The sequence below is a fragment of the Erythrolamprus reginae genome, unplaced genomic scaffold (genome assembly GCF_031021105.1).
Source record: "Erythrolamprus reginae isolate rEryReg1 unplaced genomic scaffold, rEryReg1.hap1 H_4, whole genome shotgun sequence".
Lineage (NCBI taxonomy): Eukaryota > Metazoa > Chordata > Lepidosauria > Squamata > Dipsadidae > Erythrolamprus > Erythrolamprus reginae.
This window is the reverse complement of record NW_027248495.1, coordinates 809,996-831,402: the sequence shown is the minus strand read 5'-3', so window position 1 is coordinate 831,402 and position 21,407 is coordinate 809,996. Positions and strand designations below refer to the sequence as shown.

Below are 21,407 nucleotides of genomic sequence, written 5' to 3'. Positions count from 1 at the left end.
GCACTAAACCTGACTGTGAGATTTGCAGGTCAGTGGTTCAAATCTCATCACCGGCTCAAGATTGACTCAGCCTTCCATCCTTCTGAGGTGGGTAAAATGAGGTCCCGGATTGTGGGGGCAATATGCTGGCTCTGTTAAAAAGTGCTATTGCTAACATGTTGTAAGCCGCCCTGAGTCTAAGGAGAAGGGCGACATAAAAAATTGAATGAGTGAATAAATAAATAAATAAATAAATAAATGCAACAATATGTAAATAAATCTAAATTACTATAAAGGAATTATACAAATTACTAAAAAGTATTTTAAAAAACCCCATACAGTCATACATTCATCCAATTCAATCATACATAATATCAGCGGGAGACAATCTCATCACTGATGACCCCCATGCCCTCGGCAGAGGTAGGTCTTAAGAGCTTTATGAAAGACCAGGAGGGAAGGGATGGTACGTATCTCCAGAGTGAGTTCATTGCAGAGGGGCGGGGCTGCCACAAAGAAGGCTCTTCCCCTATACCCTGCCAGCCGACATTGTCTGGCTGACAGTACCTGGTAAAGGCCGACTCTGTGGGACTTAACCAGCCACTGGGATACATGAGGCAGAAGATGGTCCCTAAAATAAACTGGTCCTAAGCCATGTAGGCTTTATAGGTCATAACCAGCACTTTGAATTGTGCCCGCAGACCAATTGGCAACTAGTGCAGCTCGCGGAGTGATATTGAAATGTGGGCAGATCTTGGTAGTCCCACTATAGCTCATGTGGCTGCATTTTGCACAATTTGTAGTCTCCAAACGCTCTTCAAAGGCAGCCCCATGTAGAGAGCATTGCAGTAATTGAACCTCGAGGTGACAAGGGCATGAGTGACTATGAGAAGTGACTCCCTGTCCAGAAAAGGCTGCAACTGGTGCACAAAGTGTGGCCATGAGAATGCCCCCCTCTCCACAGCCAAGAGGTGGTCTTCTAAGCTCAGCTGTGGATTGAGGAGGATGCCCAAGTTGCGGACCCTCTCTGAGGGGGGCAAAGACTCCCCCGCCAAGGGTGATGTATGGACAGTTAGTATTGTCCCTGGGAGGCAAAACCCATAGCCACTCTGCCTTGTTGGGGCTGAGTCTGAGCCTATTAACGCCCATCAATACCCTGGCAGCCTCCAGACCCCGTCATATTACTTTCACTGCTTCACTGAGTGGACATGGGATGGAGATGTATAGCTGAGTGTCATCAGAACACTGATGGTAACTCACCCCGTGCCCTTGGATGATCTCACCCAGTGGTTCCACGTAGATATTAAACAGCAAACAGGAGAGGACCATCCCCTGAGGAACTCCACAAGGGAGGGACCTAGGAGTCAACCTCTGGCCACCTGTTAACACCAACTGCGATTGACCAAAGAGGTAGGAGAAGAATCACCATAAAATTGTGCTTCCCATTCCCAACCCTTCCAGCCATCACAGAAGGATGGTCGATGGTATCGAAAGCCACTGAGAGGTCAAGAAGCACCAGGATAGAGGATAAACCCCTATCTTGGGCCTGCCAGAGATCATCTGTCAGTGTGACCAAAGCAGTTTTAGTGCTGTAGCTGGGCCTGAATCCTGACTGCCAAGGGCTCAGATAATCGGCTTCATCCAAGGACCGCTGGAGCTGGAGCAACACCACCTTCACAACAACCTTCCCTATAATGTTGTTCAAAACAGCTGGGTCAGGGAAGGCTTCTTTAGGAGGGGGCACACAACTGCCTCCTCACAGGGAGCCATGAAGGACCTCTCCCTCAAAGAAGTGCTGACAATTTCCTGGACCCAGCCCCGTGCTATCTTCCTGCTGGCCAAAAGCCAGGAGGGACATGGATCCAATAAGCAGGTAGTGGAATTCATAGCTCCCAGAGCTGTGTCCACTTTATCAGATGTCACCAGGTCAAACTCCTCCCACACAACAGGACTAAGATGAGCCTCTGTCACCTCGACTGACTCATTGTCAGCCAATACTGCATTCCATTAGGAGTCAAGGTCTGTCCTGTCTTGAACGATTTTATCTGCAAAAAACTCATTAATATCCTCAGCAATACCCTGCAAGGTTAACTCCTCCCTGGTTAAGGAGGGAGTGAGTCACCCTAAACAGGGCGGCTGGGTGAGATTCCGCTGATGCAATCAAGGCGGCATGATATGCACATCTTGCTGCCTTAAGCGCCACTTTATAAATCTCAACATGAGCTCTTAAAATTTTTTGGTCAGATTCAGATTTACTTTTCCTCCAATGCTTCGCTAGACATCTCTTCTGCCATTTCATTCCCCGGAGTTCCTCGGTAAACCAAGGAGCTCTCCGGAGTCTACTGCCACAGAGAGGTAGCAAAGGTACAATTCGGTCTAGAGCTCCCTTATGGCCATATTCCAGGCTGATAGCAGGGACTCTGCAAAAGCGAATCCAGTAGAAACCCAAGCACCCTCTGAAAGCCCTCCAGGTCCATCAGACACCTGGGATAGAACCATCTAATTGGTCCCGCCTCCATGCGGGCATGGATTGGAGCTTGAGACTCAAGCCATAGCAGAAAATGATCTGACCATGACAAGGGCAAAATGTCTAGGCCCCTTAGTTTCAGATTATTGCTCAGCTGCTCTGAGAAGAATACCATGTTGGGCGTGTGTCTCCCTTTATGACTTGGGCCCTGAATTACTTGAGTGAGGTACATGGTTGCCATGGAAGCCATGAACTCCTGTGCCAGGTCAGAGGACCAGTCGAGCGATGGTGTGTTAAAGTCCCCAAGAATAATAAGTCTTGGATATTCCACTGCCAGCCTGGCCGCCTGCTCGAGTAGCACGGGCAGGGCTGTTGCCATGCAGCTGGGAGGCAGGTATGTGAGCAACAAGCCCACCTGAACTCCTAGGTCCAACTTCACAAAGAGAGACTCACAGCCCACTATCTAAGGAGCAGAGAGTCTGCGTAGGTTGAGGGTCTCTCTCGTATGATAGCTACTCCTCTCCCCTTCTCTTGTGGCCCTATTTGGATCAGAAGTCTCTCCTTACAGTCACTTATACTCTTATCACTCTTTATATTCTGGGGTTTTATTGTTCTGATTGTTTTAAACTGTTGTATGCTGCCCAAAGTCTGCAAGGAATTGGGCAGTTTAGAAATTTAACTACCGGTAATAAATAAATAAATAAATAAATTATTCCAGTTAGAGTGTATTTGTGGGAAGGGAGCTTACAACAACTGAAAAGACCATGTGGTCTTGGAATCCTGGCAAACATTCTTCAGCAACCTGCCCCACCTCAGTCCCTCTTGCAGCAATGAAAAACAATGACTGTAAGATAGCAACCCACGGCTCTGGAGGTGCATGTGGTTCTTTCATATCTCTACTGCACCCCCCCACCCACCCCGTCTCTCAAAATATGTGTCACAACTGCCAATGTGCAACACCCATTGACATGCAATTTATTAAGTTTTTCAACCCACCTCCCCAAGTAGGCTAACCATGGATAAATCTAAAAAAAGAAAAATTTCAGAAGAAAACAGAACTTTAATTCAACTACTAGTCTTGTGTCTGCTCAGGAAATAGTAAGGCACAGGAAGACTTTTGTGGCTCCCGGTATTTTCTTTTCTTTAGAAATGGGTCCAAATGGTTCTCTAAGTGTTTAAGGTTGCCGACCCCTGCCCTATACTTATCGACAGAGAAGTTCAGTTCAAAACACACTAACTGTAAAGCTCAGTTAAAGCAAAATGCATGGGAGTCAGGTCCCATGCAATGCCCCAAAGAACTACCATTCAACCAACAGGCTGAGACAACGGCTGGTTTCTCAGATGACTTAGTCTGACTTTAACCAAACAACATACGGAGGAAAATTCCAGTAGGTTGCTGAAGAAAGAAGGTGATCTTCCTTACCAGGATGAAGAGGTATTCATTGGCAAATGTATGATGCTCTGGAATAGTTGAAAACACAGATAAAATCAGACAGCTGAAGACCAGGATAAATCTGCAAGAAGAAAAAGGAAGATAACATAGGTTAGCTCAAGGCAGAACCTCCCAAGAGTTATTGTGTCATGTGAACATTCTGGTATCACAACTTGTCTGAGAATCAAATCTTGGAGTGAGTTAGGCCAGTGTTCCCACTCAAAGTGCACCAAGCCTGATAAAATTGTGATTCTGCCCTCAAGGTTTCTCATGATCCTCTGGGGATCCCAACTCATAATTGGAAAAGGCAAAAATAAAATGATCTAAAGAGGTTAGGGAAATAGCCTGAAAACAACAGAATGAAACCTGAGAGACACAAATTCAAACTTCTTTACTTATATTGAATATGAATCACCAATATAATCTGGTTGCAAAAAAAAAATTCACTTTTAGACTATACAGTAGTAATAAAAATATGCTTTCCAAATTATAAGCTATATTAGCTGTACTTTATTCGGCATCTGTTGGCTCCTGTCTTGAGTACTTGACACTTGACAATTCTGGACACTGGGGTTTGTTTTGATAGATCCTGAAAAGCTGGAACAGATGAAGAAAAGACCAGGAGCTATTAGAACTGGGCATGGGACTGAAGGAATTTTCCATAGATAAATTACCTCAATGATAATTATTATTATTAGCTTCAATCTCTTTTCTATCATACAGCAGGACAGAATTTGGAATGCTAATCCTGAAGTTCCAGGAAGGAAGATCTAATTAAATGCTGGGAAGGGGGGCAGAATGTAAGACCTCTTTGATAAGGGAATAATTTCCCCAGACATGGACAGACTTCCCTTTATTGAATGGATTCTGGCAGAGGATGGATCTTTGTGATGTGTTATGTTTATGTGTATGTGTATGTATATGTATATGTATATGTATATATACATACATACACATAAACATACATATACACACACACACAAACACACACACATACAACATACATAGGCTCAGATTCAACCCCAACAAGACGGAATGGCTTTGGATTTTGCCTTCCAGGGACAATACCAACTATCTGTCCATTTCATTTCATTTCATTTCATTTATTGGATTTGTATGCCGCCCCTCTCCGCAGACTCGGGGCGGCTAACAACAAAATTAAAACAGCATGTAAATCCAATACAAAACAGCTAAAAAACCCTTAATTCTAAAACCAAACATACATACAAACAAACATACCATGCATAAATTGTAAAGGCTTAGAGGGAAAGAATATCTCAGTTCCCCCATGCCGAATGGCAGAGGTGGGTTTTTAGGAGCTTATTATTATTTATTTATTTATTATTTAGATTTGCATGCCACCCCTCTCCGCGGACTCGGGGCGGCTCACAGCAAAATATAACAATCGTAACAAATCCAAATAAATTTAAAATATTTAAAAACGTTTAAAAAGAACCCCATTTACTAACAAGCACACACACAAACATACCATGCATAAATTGTACATGCCCGGGTGGGGTGTTTCAGTTCCCCCATGCCTGGCGGCAAAGATGGGTTTTAAGGAGTTTACGGAAGGCAGGGAGAGTAGGGGCAGTTCTAATCTCTGGGGGGAGTTGGTTCCAGAGAGTCGGGGCTGCCACAGAGAAGACTCTTCCCCTGGGGCCCGCCAACCGACATTGTTTAGTTGACGGGACCCGGAGAAGGCCCACCCTGTGGGACCTAATCAGTCGCTGGGATTCGTGTGGCAGAAGGCGGTCTCGGAGATATTCTGGTCCAATGACATGAAGGGCTTTAAAGGTCATAACCAACACTTTGAATTGTGACCGGAAATTGATCATCAGCCAATGCAGACTGCGGAGTGATGGCGAAACATGGGCATACCTAGGTAAGCCCATGACTGCTCTTGCAGCTGCGTTCTGCACGATCTGAAGTTTCCGAACACTTTTCCAAGGTAGCCCCATGTAGAGAGCATTACAGTAGTCGAACCTCGAGGTGATGAGGGCATGAGTGACTGTGAGCAATGAGTCCCGGTCCAGATAGGACCGCAACTGGTGCACCAGGCGAACCTGGGCAAACGCCCCCCTCGCCACAGCTGAAAGATGGTTCTCTAATGTGAGCTGTGGATCGAGGAGGACGCCCAAGTTGCGGACCCTCTCCGAGGGGGTCAATAGTTCCCCCCCCAGGGTAATGGACAGACAGATGGAATTGTCCTTGGGAGGCAAAACCCACAGCCACTCCATCTTATCAGGGTTGAGTTAGAGTCTGTTGACACCCATCCAGGCCCCAACAGCCTCCAGACACCGGCACATCACTTCCACTGCTTCGTTGACTGGACATGGGGTGGAGATGTAAAGCTGGGTATCATCGGCGTACTGATGATACCTCACCCCATGCCCTTGGATGATCTCACCCAGCGGTTTCAGGTAGATATTAAATAGCAGGGGGGAGAGGACCGACCCCTGAGGCACCCCACAAGGGAGAGACCTTGGAGTCGACCTCTGACCCCCCACTAACACCGACTGCGACCGACCGGAGAGGTAGGAGGAGAACCACTGAAGAACAGTGCCTCCCACCCCCAACCCCTCCAGCCGGTGCAGAAGGATACCACTGTCGATGGTATCGAAAGCCGCTGAGAGGTCAAGGAGTACCAGGACAGAGGATAAACCCCTGTCCCGGGCCCGCCAGAGATCATCCATCAACGCGACCAAAGCAGTTTCCGTGTTGTAACCGGGCCTGAAACCCGACTGCTGGGGACCTAGATAATCGGCTTCTTCCAAGGACCATTGGAGCTGGAGCGCCACCACCTTCTCAACAACCTTCCCCATAAAGGGAAGGTTGAAGACTGGGCGATAGTTATTAAGTACGGCTGGGTCCAGGGAAGGCTTCTTGAGGAGGGGGCGCACGAGCGCCTCTTTATAGAGTGTTGGAAAAACTCCCCTCCCCAAGGAAACATTTATAATCTCCTGGACCCAGCTCCGTGTCACCTCCCTGCTGGCCGAAACCAACCAGGAGGGACACGGATCCAGTAAACAGGTGGCGGAACTCACAGATCCAATGGCCTTGTCCACTTCATCAGGTGTCACCAGATCAAACTCTTCCCAGACAGGTGGACAAGTACGTGCCCCAGTCACCTCGACTGACTCGTTGTCAGTCGACTCTGTTTCCCAGTTGGAGTCGAGGTCGGCCCGGATCTGAGCGATTTTATCAGCGAAAAACGTATTAAAATCATCGGCAAGGGCTCCCCAACTCCCCCCTGATTAAGAAGGGAGCGGGTCACCCTAAACAGAGCGGCCGGGCGGGATTCCGCTGATGCAATCAAGGCGGCATGGTACGCGCATCTTGCCGCCTTGAGCGCCACTTTGTAAGTCTTAAAAGCTCTTACAAGTGTTCGATCAGATTCAGACCTACTCTTCCTCCATCGCTTCTCTAGACGTCTCTTCTGGCGTTTCAACTCCCGGAGCTCCTCGTTGAACCATGGAGCTCTACGGGGTCTAGCGCCACGGAGAGGTCGCAAAGGCGCAATCCGGTCAAGAGCCTCCGCTGCAGCCTTGTTCCAGGCCTCCGCAAGAGACTCCGCCGAACTGTGGACGAGTGCCTCTGGAATAACCCCAAGCGCCATCTGAAAGCCCTCGGGGTCCATCAGGCGTCTGGGGCGGAACATCTTAATTGGTTCCGCCTCCCTGCGGGGAAGGATTGGAGCCAGGAAGTCAAGCCGTAGTAGAAAAAGCTTGCGAAAGGCGAGGAGGGTGGAGGCAATTCTAATCTCTGGGGGGAGTTGGTTCCAGAGGGTCGGGGCCGCCACAGAGAAGGCTCTTCCCCTGGGCCCCGCCAAATGACATTGTTTTGTTGACGGGACCCGGAGAAGGCCCACTCTGTGGGACCTAACCGGTTGCTGGGATTCGTGCGGCAGAAAGCGGTCTCGTAGATACCCTGGTCCGGTGTCATGAAGGGCTTTATAGGTGATGACCAAGACTTTGAATTGTGACCGGAAATTGATCGGCAACCAATGCAGACTGCGGAGTGTTGGTGTAACATAGGCATATCTAGGGAAGCATTTCTGGGAAAGCCCATGATTGCTCTTGCAGCTGCATTCTGCACAAAGTTTCCAAACACTTTTCAGAGGTAGCCCCATGTAGAGAGCATTACAGTAGTCAAGCCTCGAGGTGATGAGGGCATGAGTGACTGTGAGCATTACCCTGGGGGTGAGTCTTCGGCCCCCTCAGAGAGGGTCCACTTGGGCATCCTCTTTGATCCACAGCTGAGCTTAGAAGACCATCTCTCAGCTGTGGCGAGGGGGACGTTCTCATAAGTACGTCTTGTGCACCAGTTGCAGCCCTATCTGGACAGGGAGTCACTTCTCACAGTCACTCACACCCTTATCGCCTCAAAGTTCAATTACTGCAATGCTCTCTACATGGGGCTATCTTTGAAAACTGTTCAGAGACTACAAATTGTGCAAAATGCAACCATGCAAGCTATAGTGGGATTACCAAGGTCTGCCCACATTTCAACATCACTCCGTGAGCTGCACTGGTTGCCAGTTGGTCTCCAAACACAATTCAAAGTGCTGGTTATGACCTACAAAGCCCTACATGGCTTAGGACCAGATTATCTTCAGGACCATCTCCTGCCTCATGTATCCCAGTGGCCAGTTAGGTTCCACAGAGTTGGCCTTCTCCAGGTCCCATCAGTCAGACAATGTTGACTGGCAGGGCCTAGGGGAAGAGCCTTCTCTGTGGTGGCCCTGGCCCTCTGGAATGAATTCCCTCCCTCCTGGTCTTTCGTAAAGCTTTAAAAACCTACCTCTGCTGGTGGGCATGGGGGCCATGAGTGATGTGACTGTCTCCGGCCATTGCTAGATATGATTGAATTGGATTGGAGGCATGTGTGTTGGATCTTTTAAAATGTGGGTTTTTTGTAATTTTTTACAATTTTATAGTTATTTAGATTTCTTGTATATTGTTATATTTAAGGTTGTACACCGCCCTAAGTTGTCTCAAGAAGGGCGGCATAGAAATCTAATAAATACATACATACATACATACATACATACATACATACATACATACACACACACACACACACACACACACACACACATATGGTTGTTTTTCCTGTCAAAATAGATCTATAATAGGCTCCCTTCCTTTTCAATTATCAACAAAAATATGTATATATATTTGTTTTTGTAGATTTTCAGGGTGTACCTGTATATGTAGGTCTTGGCATATTTGGGTTTCTTCCCGTGTAAGTTTCAGAGATTCCTGGCTAGGAATCTCTGAAACCTACATGGGAAGAAACCCATAATACACACACACACACACACACACACACACACACACACACACACCGGTATATGCATGCATGTGTGTGTGTGTGTGTGTATTTTTCGGGTTTCTTCCAAAAAATGTCTGTGTGCGTGTGTGTGTGTCTATATCTAGAAGAAATAGATGCAGAAAAGAATGATGAATATATTCAAAAATATTTATATAATATGTATATAAAACTCTTGTGGACTAATCTTAAGCTATAACTAAGATAGGAACTAAGATTCCTGTCACTGTTTGTTTATAAATGATGTCATGTTTTTGTGTACATAAAATTATTATTATTCTTTTGAAAAAAGAAATCTCTCCCACTATATCATCTGTTATTTATAAACAAATCTTTGAAGCCACTTCATTCAATCCTGGTTTTAAAGAAAGGTCCATTAATAGCTATCAGAAACCACAACACACACACATATATTTGTTTGTTTGTTTGATTTTTTTTATGCCACCTTTCTCCTTAGACTCAGGGCGGCTTACAACATGTTAGCAATAGCACTTTTTAACAGAGTCAGCATATTTTCCCCACAATCCGGGTCCTCATTTTACCCACCTCGGAAGGATGGAAGGCTGAGTCAACCTTGAGCCAGTGATGAGATTTGAACAACTGACCTACAGATTTACAGTCAGCTTTAGTGGTCTGCAGTACTGCACTCTACCTGCTGCGACACCTTGGCTCTTTTTTATATATTATAAAATAATATATATATATATATTTAATGTCTATATTATTAAATTCAGAATGGTGATGCTTTTACGGCTGAGCAAATTGGAAGGTTGAGCATCAATTAATTGAAAAAGGCTTGGTCCTGTTACTGGTTTCCTGCCCACTCCTTCAAATGCTTGTGCTCCAAAGTAAAGCACCTGATTAAGAAGTTTGCGGGCAGCCAGATCACAACATGTTTATTGGTAACTGAATATACATGCTTAATATGAGTCCGAGGTTGCTGAATGTAACAAGTTAGGTTGCTAACTTGTTACATTCCACCAATGAATAGCATCACTTTTCCTGCTCTTGCTATGAATGCCTGCTAGTGCCTCTCCAGACATTACACAAAGGATCTGCCTTGGCTATGCCAAATTCCAGAATGGGGATCCTAGGTTACCCATCTGGTTCCACTGCCTTATTTCAAGGGTCAAACTCTGGCTGCAGAATCTCCAGACTGCAAAATGGCCTCTCGGCTGCAGAGCCTTTTGGTGATGGCACCCAATATCTTGGGACTTCCTGTTCAGTAACTTTGCTATTTTTTTTAATAAAGTGTGAACCCCCAAATCATTGATTAGCTCCCAATAGCATTAAAGATAGCTTGAATTGTTTGGTGTATGGCTTTTTATTTACGATTGCAATTGCTGTCATCCTTACCCATCTCCAATGTTTTTTTCAATGCTGCCCAGCATCCAACGTATTCTTCCAGCAACTCATGGATCTTAATGGTACAGTGATATTTATAACTGTCTTCTATGAGAACACTTATTTGCAATTAAAATCACTGTCTTTACTGTTCTATCTGCCATTTTTATTTTGTCCTTTATGCTAGATGCTTTTTCCCCTCTTCCAGTTTATGCATTTTAGTATTTTAAGCCATCAGCCTTTCAGTAGCCATCTCATAAAAGGCAAAATAGAAATGCTATATATAAAAACAAAGGCACTCCAGGCATGAATTGAGATAGGAGCCAACTCATTGTTGTGGGCTGCTGCCAACATTGTGGGGTTGTGGCAGTCCAGATCACTTGCATTATTTCCCCCTTATGCTACATACTAGAAAATGGCATTATTTGATTCCATACACTGAACACCCCCATCAGTCTCTAGCAACAATTAATCATAAAGGTGAACAGTTCCATTCCTGCTATCTGAATAGAGCCTTTTGCTCAAAATAAGGAATTTAACATCCCAAACTGGATTAATTTGAAGTATCAAAGCAAAGCGCTGTGAAAGCTCTCACTCGCCTTATTACCCAGGTGTCCTTAAAACAGAAAAGTATCTTTGGCACAATTAGCAGAGAAAGAAATAAAAAGGAAAACAAAGATTGCTGAAGACAAAGAAATGAGAGGTGTGCAAAAATATTTTCCCCTTGATTCAGCAACTCTAAATATGGAACATGGAAAGATTAGGCCACAAGCTTGCATAACAGCTTACAAAGACCATCCATCTCCCAGGTCAGCATCCCACCTTAGAGACTTAGCAGCATACATGCATACACTGGACATATTTTTTTTTTACTGATGATATGGAGCAAAACAAAATGCTGAAGACTTTGACCACTCTGGAGGACATTGGTTATCCTTTCTAGCTTAAGACAGCCAAGGAGAAAGAGCCCAGAACTCTAACTAAGGAGAAATAAACCACTTCTGACTTTTGCCCAAGCTGGCCATGTTTTATTTATTTATTTATTTATTACTTAGATTTGTATGCCGCCCCTCTCCGAAGACTCGGGGCGGCTCACAACATGTAAAAAACAAATCATAAGCAATCAGACAAATTTAAAATATTTAAATATTTAAAAAACCCCATATGCTAACAGTCACACACACAGACATACCATGCATAAATTAAACGTGCCCAGGGGGAGATGTTTCAGTTCCCCCATGCCTGACGGCAAAGGTGGGTTTTAAGGAGTTTACGGAAGGCAGGAAGAGTAGGGGCAGTTCTAATCTCCGGGGGGAGTTGGTTCCAGAGGGCCGGTGCCGCCACAGAGAAGGCTCTTCCCCTGGGGCCCGCCAACCGACATTGTTTAGTTGACGGGACCCGGAGAAGGCCCACTCTGTGGGACCTAATCGGTCGCTGGGATTCGTGCGGCAGGAGGCGGTCTCGGAGATATTCTGGTCCGATGCCATGAAGGGCTTTAAAGGTCATAACCAACACTTTGAATTGTGACCGGAAATTGATCGGCAACCAATGCAGACTGCGGAGTGATGGTGAAACATGGGCATACCTAGGTAGGCCCATGACTGCTCTCGCAGCTGCATTTTGCACGATCTGAAGTTTCCGAACACTTTTCAAAGGTAGCCCCATGTAATAGTTATCAGCCAAACCTAATGGAGATTTGTCCATCTTTATTAAAGGATGTGATGTTGCACCGGAAGTGGAATAACAACACGGAGACAAGAGCTGGAACTTAAGTTGGGTCACTTTTATTTACTTTAACGTAACTTTAAATAATGTAATTTTAAACATTATAAACATTGAAACAAAAAGTACCTGCAGAGGCCAATCAAACAAATGGGGTGGAAATTACGTAAAAAACATTACTTGGTAACTATGGGGCATAACTCCTTCCTGAACCAGGTGGAAGGTAGCCACCTTCACCTGGATCCGAGCCATGCCCTTAAAGCATGTGGGAGGAGCTCACCCTCCAATCCCCTTCAGGAGATTGGATTAGGTGAGTCCCATGGGCATCCCCTCTCCAATCCCCGAGATCGTGCAAACTTTTAATTCCTGGTGAGAGGTGGCCCGTCATCTTTGAAAAGATGCCCGAAAGGAGAATGTATGGTTGCTACCACTGCCCATTTCTGCCCCTAACCTGCCATGGAGCAGGGGTCAGATCTCTATCTTGGCCCCTCCAACTCCCCCCTCATCCTGCACCAGCTCATGCAGGCACCTCTGCAGGTCTGAAATAAAAATGGTGTTCCCTTCCTCTGATAGGTGAATGCCATCAGTCTGTAGAGCCATGGCTTAGAAAACTTAATGCGGGGGTACTTGACTACATAAACCCCCAACACTCTGACTGCCTTGCCAATGGTATGATTGACTTTCAACCTAGACCTATTAACAGCTTTTGGTGATAAGGCATTGCGCCAGACTAATCTTGGCAGAATTTCAGACTACACTAACCGAGTGTCTGGGAACAAGTCAGAAATGACCCAGAGGTCCTCACGGGCTTGACAAATAACTGTCAAGCCCTTCAGCATTCCAAGGTCATTGCTGGCTGGTGCTTCTTGACATCTCCTGGTGTCCTCTGTCCTCTGTCCTGGTGCTTCTTGACCTCTCAGTGGCTTTCGATACCATTGACCATGGTATCCTTCTGCGCCGGCTGGAGGGGTTGGGTGTGTTCTTCAGTGGTTCTCCTCCTACCTCTCTGGTCAGTTGCAGTCGGTGTTAGTGGGGGGTCAGAGGTCAACTCCAAGGTTACTCCCTTGTGGGGTGCCTCAGGGGTCGGTCCTTTCCCCCCTGCTATTCAATATCTACATGAAACCGCTGGGTGAGATCATCCAGGGGCATGGGGTGAGGTATCATCAGTATGCTGCTGATACCCAGCTGTACATCTCCACCCTATGTCCAGTCAACGAAGCAGTGGAAGTGATATGCCAGTGCCTGGAGGCTGTTAGGGTCTGGATGGGTGTCAACAGACTCAAACTCAACCCGGATAAGATGGAGTGGCTGTGGGTTCTGCCTCCCAGGAACAATTCCATCTGTCTGTCCATAACCCTGGGGGGGGGATTATTGACACCCTCAGAGAGGGTCCGCAACTTGGGCATCCTCCTCAATCCACAGCTCACATTAGAGAACCATCTTTCAGCTGTGGCGAGGGGGATGTTTGCCCAGGTTCGCCTGGGGCACCAATTGCAACCCTATCTGGACTGTGACTCACTGCTTACAGTCACTCATGCCCTCATCACCTCAAGGTTCAACTACTGTAATGCTCTCTATATGGGGCTACCTTTGAAAAGTGTTCAGAAACTTCAGATTGTGCAGAATGCAGCTGCGAGAGCAATCATGGGCTTACCTAGGTATGCCCATGTTACACCAACACTCCACAGTCTGCATTGGTTGCCGATCAGTTTCCAGTCACAATTCAAAGTGTTGGTTATGACCTATAAAGCCCTTTATGGCACCGGACCAGGGTATCTACGAGACCGCCTTCTGCCGCACAAATCCCAGTGACTGGTTAGGTCCCACAGAGTTGGCCTTCTCTGGGTCCCGTCGACTAAACAATGTCGTTTGGCAGGACCCAGGGGAAGAGCCTTCTCTGTGGTGGCCCTGACCCTCTGGAACCAGCTCCCACCAGAGATTAGAACTGCTCCCACCCTCCTTGCCTTTCGCAACCTCCTTAAAACTCATCTCTGTCATCAGGCATGGGGGAATTGAGACATCTCCTCCGGACCTATACAGTTTATGCATGGTATGGTTGTGTGTATGTTTACTTTTAATAATGGGTTTTTTTAGTGTTTTTTAAATTATTAGATTTGTTGTACATTGTTTTATTGTTGCTGTGAGCCGCCCCGAGTCTACGGAGATGGGCGGCATACAAATCTAATAAATAAATAAATAGATAAATTGCTCCCCAAGTGTACAATCAACCACTTGGGGGCTTGCCCAGAATGTCACTTGCCCAAAAACAGCTGGAGGAGCCCCTCCCAACATAGGTCTCTCTGGCCCAGCCAGACCACATCAGCCCAATGGCCCAGCATTCTATAGGCTGACTTTGCTGCATACCATCCAGCCCAAAAGATGAAACTGTGGCCACACAGAAGACCTGAGAGAAGGGGTGTCTAAAAGACAGAAAAATCACATTAGTCATGGCCAGTAAAAGGGGTACCTCGCTCAGGTGCCCGGACATAGGTTCGAAAAGTGTTTAACTGCCAATGGCCTATAGACATAATCCGGTTGTCCTCGAAACCGGATGTGGCCGCCGCTGTAGCTGCACTGATCCGGAATGAGAGGGTCACATAATTAGTTGGATCTGTCCCTATATCCTTGAGAGCCTTCAAGGTTACCATCCAAAATTGGTATTTTGAATGTGGGGCACCGTCATTGTGACAAAACAGGTACCCCCGACCTTGTCCTCTAATGGAGCAAAAGGTTGCTAATGCTGCCACCGGGCAGACTTTCTTGTCTAGTGTAAGAGAAAGGCTAATTAAGGATCCCCTGCCATACTGGTCTGTTTTGAACCACCTCAGGTGGAGGGTTATCCCTGGGTCACCAAAAGCTAAATCCTCGATTTGTAGGGTGTGAAGTGTCCCATCTTGACGCGAGGAGGCGAGTGCCTCACTCACCCTAAATACACCGAAAAAGAGCATAGTAGCCGCTGCATGGAAGAGGCAGGCCTCATTTGATGAGGCGCACAGCCTCGTCCAGGTCTCACTTAGAGCTGACAGCTGTGAACTGACAGCTGGGTACTCAGGGCCAGAGACAGTCTCACGGCCCTATCTATCTCAACTCTCCAGGGCTTGGTTATCCAGCCAGGCTCCATAACCCCAGGGGCATGTTGTCTGGAAGGTCCCGGACCCAAGGTGCCAACTTCCAAAACCTGGCCAACTGTCCACGGGACACAGCATCAGCCACGCCGTTCTCCAAGCTGGGAACATGGTGGGCCAGAAACAAGGCGTTAAGTCCCAAAGTCCTGCCAGCAAAGTGACAGACAGGGCACATAACTCGCTCGCTCTTAGATGACAATGAATTGACCACATGGACAATGGCCAGATTATCACACCAAAAGTGTAGCGTCCAGTTAGCAAACTCCTCCCCTCATAACTCTAACGCTACTACTAGGTGGGAAAATTAGAGTAAAGTGAGGTCCCTGCATGCGCCTGAAACTGACCACTTGCACGGCCACAGGGCGTGACACCACCTGTCATCAAGTATGACCCCAAAGCCCAATGCGCCAGCAGCAACTGACCTCAGCTGCAGATCAGCTTCTAAAAGAAGCTCCTGGCGCCAAAATGTAACTCCATTAAAGTAGTGTAGAAATGTCTGCCAGATACGCAAGTTGTCCCTGGCCCCAGTGGTCAAGCGCACCCGATGATGGGGAAGTGCAATCCCTACATGGCAGAGTATAACCTACACAGAAAGGCTCAGCCTGGGGCTACCACCCAGCATGCAAAGTTTAAAAGTCCAGCCAATTCCTACAACCAGCGTAGGGTAACTTTATGGCACTCTAAGGCATCATTGATATTGCGTCGCATTTTTTTATAATTTGTCATCTGGCAGTCTGCAAGACTACGTGGTGGAATCAAGTTCGATACCCAGAAAGGTAATCCTGGAGGTGGGCCCTCCTGTCTTCTTGGGGGCCAAAGTTACCCCCAAGTATAAGCATAGGACCTCGAAGGCCAACATCAACGCTGAACACTGACCTGTGCGTGGAGAGCCCACCACCAGGAAATCATCTAGGTAGTGAATGACAGACTTAGAGCCCGTCCGCGCCCATTCAAGGAGGGTACTAAAGCTCTCGAAGAGCGCACAAGACACGGAACACCCCATGGGTAATGTCTAGTTTACGTAGAAACCTACCTCAAATTGGAAGCCCAGGAGCTCAAAGTCCTTGGGGTAGATGGGCAACATCCTGAAGGCTGATTTGATGTCATTCTTGCCCATCAAGGCTCCAACCCCACAAGCCTGCACCATGGCCACATCCACATCAAGGCATACTCAGGGATGAAGTCGTTAACCGACTCATCCCGAGGGAAGAACAAGTGATCGATTAAATGAAATTCACCACTGGCCTTCTTGGGGACTGCCCCAACGGGGAAACCCTGCAGTTGGGGAAAGGTGGGGAGGCTAAGGGGCCCAATACTCAGCCCTGATCGACTTATTTCATTATTTTGGTTCTAACAATGTCTTCCTTACCATTGACTGACCTAAGATTTTTTGACATAAAGGCTTTCCGGGGACCCAAGTGGGGTATCTGAAAATCTTCTTGAAAACCCAGAAGGAGCACAGCTGTGCCTTCATGTGGATGATATCCTTTGAGCAGACTGGCCAGCCGGTCCTGCTTAACTGGCCTGGGGCCCTTTTGCCTGAGGCGCAAGAAATTGTTTTGCCTGTTTGGATCCATCTTTGTTTCCTTTTGTTCCTCCAAGTCAGGAGCACTCATGGTTGGCATGCATGCCTCCGCATTTACCACATCGATCCAGGAAAACAAAGGAGTGCTTCCAAAAAGAAGGTGTCCTTTCCACCACCACCCATGCATTGCCCTGATGCCGGCTAGGCCAGCCACCAAACTGTTATGAGGGAGTCGTTGAGGCCTTAAACAAGGCCATGCCACGTGGATGATTGCTGGTGAACACTAGACGAGTGTTCACTTCAGGATGGCTGGGGGTGAAACGGAAGAGATCCCGGGATGCCACCCCTTTTAAAGGGTGGCATCCCAGGACCGCCCTAGACGCCCAGAAGGTGGCATCCCAGGACCGCCCTAGACGCCCAGAAGGCTGCGTGCCTTGACACGCAGCCAAAAGCTGATGATCTCAGCCGTCGGCAAGATTGAAGCCTGGGGCTAGCTTCGCACGTGCAAAGACTGCGTTTCCCAGCTCCGGGCGCAACTGCATACCTGATAATCTTTGCTAGAGATGATGATCCAACTTCATCAACATAGGCATGGTTCCTCTCCTTTCCCCATTTGTTACTACAGCTCAAACTCAAGTGGGAGGTTAATTAACCAACCACTGACCACAGGAAGCTGTGTTACTCCAAGGCAAAATGATCAGATCATTTAGCCCAATATTATTTCTCTGTTGACCAACAGCTCTTTGCCAACAAGCTGTACTCTTCAACCTAGCTTCAGCCAGGAAGGCAGTGCAGAGACCAGTGAAGATGGCAGAAAAGATTATTGGCAATTCACTCCCTTCTATCCAGGACATAGCATATAGGCATTGCTTGAGCTAAACATCCATTTCACAACCTGTTTTCCTTGCTACTATCAGGTTTGCTTCTATTCAGAGTCCAAGAAAGAAAACCCCCAAGTCCATTTGACAGAGATGAGTAATTTTACTAGACAAGAAGTGATAGCAGCAAAAGGAAAGAAAGGTCTGAATCAAAATGCAGGTAAAATGCATATACAGTGATCCCTCGTTTATCATGGGTGTTACTGTACATTCCAGAACCACCCATGATAAACAAAAATCCGCAAAGTAGGATTTTTCTCTCTCTCCCCCCCCCCACACATTGTCCCAGCTCCGTGTCACCTCTCGGCTGCCTGAAACCAACCAAGAGGGACACAGATCCAGTAAGCAGGTGGCGGAACTTACAGCTCCAAAGGCCTTGTCCACTTCATCAGGTGTCACCAAGTCAAACTCCTCCCAGACAGATGGACAAGGACAGGCCCTAGTCACCTCATTGTCAGCCGACACTGCTATCCAATCAGAGTCGAGGTCTGCCCAGATCCGAGCGACTTTATCAGTGAAAAACGAGAAGAAGGGAGCGGATCATCCTAAACAGAGTGGCCAGGTGGGATTCCGCTGATGCTGATATGTGCATCTTGCAGCCTTGAGCGCCACTTTGTGAGTCTTAACGTGAGCTCTTACAAGTGTTTGGATTCGGATTTACTCTTCCTCCATTGCTTCTCTAGACATCTCTTCTGGCCTTTCAACTCCCAGAGTTCCTCGGTGAACCAAGGAGCTCTCCGGGGTCTAGTGGCACAGAGAGGTCACAACGGTGCAATTCAATCAAGAGCCTCCGTGGCAGCCCTATTCCAGGCCACAGCAAGAGACTCTGCCAAGCTGTGGATGAATGAATCTGGTAAAACCCCAAGCACCCTCTGAAAGCCCTCTGGATCCATCAGGCGTTTGGAGTGGAACCATCTAATCAGTTCCGCCTCCTTGCGGGGGAGGATTGGAGCCATGAAGTCAAGCCATAGTAGAAAATGGTCTGACCATGACAAAGGCAACGCATCTAAGCCCCTTTGTCTCAGACCATTACTCAATTGTTCCGAGAGAAATATCAAGTCAGGTGCGCATCCCCCCTCGTGTGTCAGACCCTGAACTACTTGAGTCAAATCCATGGGTGTCATGGTGGCCATGAACTCCTGTGCTAACCCGGAGGGCCCACCGAGTGACGGCAGATTGAAGTCCCCCAGGGCAATGAGTCTGGGGAACTCCACCGCCAACCCAGCCACCTCCTCAAGCAGCACAGGCAGGGCTGTTGAAATGGCGCTGGGAGGCAGATACGTAAGCAACAAGCCCACCTGAACCCCTAAGTCCAATTTCACCAGGAGGGACTCACAACCCGCAATCTCAGGAGCAATGAGTCTACGTAGGCAAATAGTCTCCTTGGCTATGATAGCCACTCCTCCCCACCTTCCCTGGAGTCGTGGCTGATGCCAAACCTGAAACCCAGCTGGGCAAATTTCGGAGAGAGGAACTCCTCCCTCCAGGCCCAGCCAGGTTTCAGTCACACATAACAGGTCGGCCTCCTCATCCAGGATCAAATCTCGGATGAGGAGAGCTTTATTTATCACCGACTTGGCATTGAGTAGCAGCAGCCTTGTCACCAGTACCCCGAATTGAGCTCACGGGACCGGAACAGGGGATCGCTTTCAAGCAGTGATCCCTTCTTCCCCCAGCACGGCTCGCCCGGTGACTCTTGCCATATCTGCCTCTCCCCAGCAAGACTGGGCTATTCTGGCCCTCTGCCACCCCAGAGATAGACACCCCAACCCCCCTTGTCTCTCCATCGCCAGGTGGACTATTCTCATTCATACTATTTCCATTGGCCTCATACATAACATCCCACCCACCCCAAGGAAGTTGGACTACAAGACCCCCAAGGTCCCTTCCAACTCTGTTATTCTGTTATTCAGGGGTATGATGAATGTTTAATCCAATGCTTCTCAACCTCAGCAACTTTAAGATGGACGGACTTCTAATCCCAGGATTCCCCAGCCATCATCTTAAAGTTACAAGTTTATTGAAGGGAAAATTACTTATGGATATTACATTAGCCAAGCACTTTATCATTCTTTTGACAGCATTTAGAAATCTAGAATATATCAAAAAGAGGCAAACAGCTACTTCAGTTCTTATTATGATAAAGGAAGTTCATCAATTTTATATACAAACTGATTTTTTAAATCAGTTTATTTCTCTGCACAGTCTTGAAAAACATCAGAACAAGATTTCAGCTTTAAACTTGATGAATCTCAACAGAGCTCTTTCTGGCAGGGAACTCTCTTAAAACCCATTTCAGTGAGTAATCAATAGATAATAGTAATAATTCACCAATGGCATTCTACTTCATTAAAATTTCATTATATTAAATGGGTACATTTTCTAGATTGGGTTGGCAATTCAAGGTGTAAACAAATAGCATATATTTTCATTTTAGTGGCAATATACAATAGCCTTTTTTGTTTAAATCATTTGTTTTATATTTTGAAGAAATCACACAAAACAGCCTTTGTAAAACAATCGCACCACAGGATTAGTGTATATATTTTCTACAATAGGAAAAAAAACCTGCATTAAAAATTATTCCGTTTCTAATCTAAGAAGCCAGATGGCCCCTGGATGAAATGTATTCTAAATGATGGGAAATTATATTGGCAGGAAACTAAACCTCAGCAATAAAAACATTTGAAAACCTCCATAATGAAAAATAGAGTTAGTTAAATTTGGATACCATTTATTGCGCATATTTAAAAACTTTTCCATAATAGATTGTTCCCAAAGCACAAATGTGATTTTGGACAAATTATTTAATGTTGGTGATTAATCTATATTCCCAATTATAGATACACTAAATCCCCAGTTGTAAGCATTTGTTTATTTATTCTTTTATCCCCCCCCCTTTTTGTTAGGTCTTATTTTTGTTTCTGGTTAATGTTTGTAATGTGTGTGTGTGTGTGACTGAATGAGTGAGTGAGTGAGTGTGTTTTCTTCCTAGCATTTTCCTACAAGTGCAGGATCCATTTTGGCTTGGAAGGGGTTGCCTTTTGTTTTGTTTTGTTTTTGTTTTGTTTTGTATTTGATCAATCAAAAGTTGATCCATTCATTACAGCAGGAATTTGATAGTGGTTCAACAGCAAGATGGACAGCATATAAATCAATCAAACTGGACTGTCTGAAGAGATAAAGAGAGGGGGGAAGAGAGGAAGGAAAAGAAGGAAGGAAGGAAAGAAGGAAGGGAAAGGGAAGGAAAAAGGAAAGGAGAAAGGAAAGGAAGTAAAAAAATGGGTTTCAGTCCCAAAAAACATCTAAACGATTATTCAAACTGTATCTTTTCTACTGATTGATAGCTAAATTCTCTTAACTACTGCAGTGCATTCTACATGGGACTGTCCTTGAAGATTATTCAGAAACTTCAACTGGCCCAGAATACACCAGTATTGCTCATCATGAAAACTTCACCTTATGTTCATGTGCATTTTTTCCTATAATATTAACTGGAGTTGAAGGGCACATTAATTGCTGAACTAATAGCATGACCGATAGATAGACAACCCTAGGTTAATACTATTAAGTGACCAAGATAAATGACCAAGTGCTATGA

At 46.3% G+C, this 21,407-nt stretch overlaps 1 protein-coding gene across 1 annotated transcript in view; it reads right to left on the bottom strand.

Moving 5' to 3' along the window:
* Positions 1–21,407, bottom strand: part of LOC139155655 (potassium voltage-gated channel subfamily KQT member 4-like) — a 381,076-nt gene that overhangs the window by 215,157 nt on the left and 144,512 nt on the right. Inside the window, exon 2 of the mRNA XM_070730879.1 lies at positions 3,870–3,960. Coding sequence (XP_070586980.1) covers positions 3,870–3,960 — 91 coding nt within the window. The remainder of the gene's footprint in view (positions 1–3,869; positions 3,961–21,407) is intronic.